At 41.1% G+C, this 4,869-nt stretch overlaps 1 protein-coding gene across 1 annotated transcript; it reads left to right on the plus strand.

Annotated features, from left to right (window-relative positions):
• Window positions 1–1,492: 1,492 nt before the first annotated feature.
• LOC117282089 lies at window positions 1,493–4,854 on the plus strand. The gene is made up of 2 exons (XM_033750361.1): window positions 1,493–1,912; window positions 4,611–4,854. Exons 1-2 carry the CDS (start codon window positions 1,688–1,690, stop codon window positions 4,728–4,730), a joined length of 345 nt encoding a protein of 114 aa, XP_033606252.1. The 5' UTR covers window positions 1,493–1,687; the 3' UTR covers window positions 4,731–4,854.
• Window positions 4,855–4,869: the final 15 nt, after the last annotated feature.

Raw genomic sequence — 4,869 nt, forward strand, 5'->3', positions numbered from 1 at the left:
TGTAGAAATTTGTTTCGAGAATTTAAGATTCTAACAGTTACTTCCTTATATATATTTGAGATTTTATGTTTTATAATAAAAAATAGGATATATACTACCCAGTATTCTGACGTACATGGCTATAATACTATTCATAAACACAATCTGTATGTTCAATTTTGCAATACTGAGCGCTGCAAAAGAGGGGTGATTGGTATGGGAACCAAAATATTTAATGGCCTACCGACTGAACTAAAAAGTGTAAATAATTTTAATGTTTTTAAAAAGAAGCTGAAAAATTATTTGTTGTGTAACGTCTTTTATTCTCTTCAGGAATTTTTTAACAACTGTTGATATGGACTGCTTGCTGACAAATAAATTTGTTTTAGATAAATTATTTATATGTACATGTTGTAAACAATCTGTATATATGTTTTAAATATTTTCTCTAGTCTTAGGTATTTATTATTTATTATTCTATATTCATGTACTTTGAATGTTATGCTTGATGTAATGTTGTTGTTATCTGACATGTCCAATTGTAATTTCTACAGCTATGGATGAAATAAATGAATTGAATTGAAAAAGTGGAAAAGTGATGCATTGACAATCAAAAGAAATTGATAATAATGTATATAAGTATATGAAAGAGGCTGGGCCAACAATTACAGTGAAGAACATAGGAGTGGAAGTAGCAGAAACAACAGGTGTATTGGAAAGTAGTACCAGAAGAATAATAAGAGAAACAAAAAATATTGAATATGGGGCTTCCACTTCCTTTTTGACACCCCATAAAGAAAGACCTAGAAAATCTCCACTAGCCACTTTGGATCACTTTAACGAGTCTGTGGTGCGAAGAACAATTAATGACTTCTACATAGTTGAAAAACGGAGACCTATCCTGAAGAAAGTTCACAAAAAGTTGAAGAAAACGTTAGATTTTTAGGGATGTATCTCCAGCATTGAAGAAAATTATTTTGAAACTGGGGTTCCGCTGGAAGAAAACAAAAAATAATCAGCAGATACTGGTGGAACGATATAACATCAGAGCCAAACGTCTTCAGTATTTACGGCAAATTAAAGAATATTGGGAAGAGGGCCGTCCAAACTTGTTGGTTGTATGAGAATTGCAGATTGTGTGGTACTGGATAGCAGAGTATGTTGCATCACGGAAGTTAATTATTCCTCGTGTCATCCAAGTAATGAATGTGAAATTTTTGGAAGGTGTTGAAGGAAAAATGAGAATGGATGGAATTAGAAGAAAAATGATTATAGCTGCTTGGTCATGCAAAGGGAATGAGAATGGCTAGAGCAAGAAGGATGAGAAGGGCTTTAGAATTATTTTCTAAATGAGTCACCCAGTTGGGCGGGTACTGGTAGACAGTAAGAAGAGAGGAAGAAACTGGCAAGGAATCAAAAGTGAAATGTGGGAAGAAGGAGAAGAGATTGGAGATATCGTGCACATAGATCTGTATAAAATAGAAATTATGATAGAAGGACATGACAAAGAAGATTGAGTTTAAGCCTTTAACACTAGGAAAGTGAATTTTATTTACTTTGTTTCAGCATTCCACTGAGACAAATATGCTATCATGAGTGTGGCCCAGTGTGGAACCAAGATGGTTATACTGTGGGGCATTCTCACCACCCAGCAGTGTTCCTGCACACTTCACCAACAGGAGTGTCACACCAGCCAACTGCAGTGGTGATGAAAATAAGCCACATACAAGTGTCAAACCCAGTGACACTGCCACCTACACCATTGTGGCCTGCCACTGTACTCAGGGCCATCTTCCCCACGACACTCATCTGCAGTGAATTCTCCTGGCTGCAGCACTGCCTCCCACCTGCATGGACTGCATCAGCATACAGTGCTGGAGCTCTGAAAACCACCATATTCAAAGCACAACATAATGTACAAGTGAAAAGAAAGGTAAAGTTATCCCTGAGCTGAACTAATTAAGCATGATGCCATGGAGGCATATGGGATGGTGGACGTATAGATCCTCATTTTCCTTACCTCAGCTCTAATTGTAGGTTAATGGTCAGTTTCAAGCCCCGGCCGCTTTACCTCCGGGGAAAGAGCCCCCCAGTACCCACTGGATAGGAGGTTGTGTGGGCCCCAGAACTGGTCTGGAGGACGTGGGGAAGAGAAAATTCTTGACCCTCTTAGGACTCAAACTCTTTAACTCCTCGGTCGTCCACCCGTAGCACAGTCACAATACAAATTACGCTATCCCAGCTCCTTGTGATTTTGGTGTATGCACCATCTTCAGACATAATTCCCTCCCACGAAAGATGGAGCTCCACTGTAAATGTTAAATGAAGAAAGCTATTAAACTGAGGAAGACTTTATAATACTGCACTTTTCAGTAACCAGCAAGGTGCTGAGTTGAAGATACAGCCTGAAACTTCAGCCCCCCAGGATGTGATAACTTGCTCTGTGGTCAGGTCTGTCATGCACGATAGCAAAATATTGTTTTTGAGTTAATATATACATTGATACAACTGGCCTGTGGAGTAGGCACAATGAAAATAAGGAGAATATGGCTAGAAGTAGCAGGACAGTGGTTGCACATACATTGTGGGAAGGGGGAGTGTGTTTAACTGTGACTAATGCCCTGTAATAACACACACACACACTGCATTCCTTACCACAGTGGACCTGCCCAAATCTGATGAAAACATGCAGGTCTAAAAGCACAAATGGTATCTTGTACGCATTCTTTGATTTGCAGCAGTGGTCAGGAAATCATTGGCTACTGGCTGCATGGATTGGTTTCAATTCTGGCAGGTGCACTTGAATATTTTTCTTTATTGCTATGTCTAGATCAGTTATGGTCTCACTGAACTGAATCTGTTAATCTTCATGGTGTGCTAAAATACGAGAATTCTTATTATACTGTTTCATATCATGTAGGAATTGATACTGATTTCAAAGGATTTACTAGGACACATTTGATATACTACTGGAGTTATGGCCCCACTAGAAAGACAGAGAGAGGGAGAGAGAAGAGAACCTTGGCTTATGTTGAGAATCTGGACGTCTCTTTCTACCACAAAAACACACCAACATCTAGTTCACAACTGAATACGTTGGAAATTTATTGTGGCTCGTACGGCTTGGTGGGGAGGCCGGTGCAAACTTCTGGTGTTAGCAAACCAAGGCACATGTGGAAGAAGACTAGGATTGAAGAACTGTGTCCAGGAAGAGACAACCAGATCAGGATTGTTATCGTTCAACAACTGGACACAACGAGAATCAGTTGTCCGTTGCAGTTGGTCATTCCTTTTGAGGTTAATGTTGGAGGATGTTGGGAATCGTGGACTCAGCGAGACGCGATAACGCACACGTTGCCAGTAACGTTACCTCGGGGTGACGCAACAGCATAGGAGCTGTGTTGGGCAACACTTCCCTGCTGTGACATAACAGCCAACGCTGCTACCGCTGAGGGTAACAGGCCAATAAACACTTCCCTGCCGTGACGTCAGAGCGGGGGGCTGCTAGGCAACAGGTAACAGTATAAGAAGCCAGCTGAGGACATGAGTGTGCCAGTAGAAGCCAGACAGGAAACAGCGGAAGGGTGGTGGTGGTGGTGGTGGTGGTGGTGNAGAATACACTCCTCGAGGTCTTGTTTCACGAAAGGTGTCATCAGGTCATTCTATGAGGTGTATTGGAAAGTTCCCGGACTAGGTCAAAACCTACTCAATTTTGGCTGCCATCTCCTTCAAAATAGTCTCCTTGGGAACATATACAACTATCCCATTATTTTTTGCAAGCTTTAGAAGCACCATGGTAGCCATTTTCCTTAATGCTCTTGAGTCCCACTTCTGTTCCCTTTGGATATTGGACACTGCTTCAAAATGTCCCTTGAATTTCATTTTCAATTTGGGATGCAGAGCGAAATCACGGGTTAAGTCCGGTGAGTAGGGAGGATGGGGAACGATAACTATGTTGTTACCCTGAAACTCTATGGTCTTCAAGGACGTGCGGGCAGGCACATTGTTGTGATGAAGGAGAAATATTGTGCATGTTCAAACTTTCTGTTAAGATCTCCTGGCAAACTTTATAACTGATCCAAGTGGTGTCTAGGAGCTGATGGATTGTTCAATGATGGTTTTTGGGGTTAAGTTCTTGAACTCTGATCTTTCTTTTGGTGCTTGTTTGTCAGAATATTCATCATCTTCAGCTGACACTCAGCAGGCCTTGAAATGTGAATATCATTCAAAAGCTGCTGCCCAGCTTAAGAATTGTTCTCCAAAAGCCTCACAAAGCATTTCAAGGGTTTCGATAGCAGATTTACCAGGCTTCACATAAAACTTGTTGCAGATACATTGCTCAATTCTGCCATCCATCACTGACAAAACGAAACGAAGCTGAAAAGCACTCAAGTAAAAACAATGTGTTCCCATCATGGTGTCACATGGCAGACTAATGCAATAGGCCTGCAGAAGTGTGGCCTCCCCCTCTCATCTTTTATTGAGGCAGTTACAGCGATAACAGTCTGGGAAATTTCCGATACCACTTCATAGTTCTAGTTTTCCATTTGTCTTGAGCTTCATGACTCTACATTCATACTCTGCTACTGCAGTACAAGCATATAAGTACAGTCATCTAGTATGGATTTCAGGAGAAAGAGAAGAGACAGAACCGACACATGACCATTGCTGAGATAGCTGAAAAATCTGGTGAAACACAGGATGATGACAAGACAACTATTCCCAGTGCCATTGCACGACAGAATGTATAAACAAGGTCAATGAATAGTCCTCTGAGCCAGGGGGGTTTGTGAGAACATGTGACAGTTCTAACAAGTTGATTCTGCACTCACTTGCACCCCATTGGGTGCCTACAACTGACAGGTATGTCAAACAGCAACATCCATCAGT

The sequence above is a fragment of the Cryptotermes secundus genome, unplaced genomic scaffold (assembly GCF_002891405.2).
Source record: "Cryptotermes secundus unplaced genomic scaffold, Csec_1.0 scaffold12303, whole genome shotgun sequence".
NCBI lineage: Eukaryota > Metazoa > Arthropoda > Insecta > Blattodea > Kalotermitidae > Cryptotermes > Cryptotermes secundus.

Bases quoted from the DNA above. Each gene is read 5' to 3' on its own strand.
- LOC117282089 (XM_033750361.1), top strand. From the start codon at position 1,688: ATGAAAATAAGCCACATACAAGTGTCAAACCCAGTGACACTGCCACCT. The intron at 1,913-4,610 runs GTAAAGTTATCC...TATGGATTTCAG, and splicing joins ATGTACAAGTGAAAAGAAAG to GAGAAAGAGAAGAGACAGAA.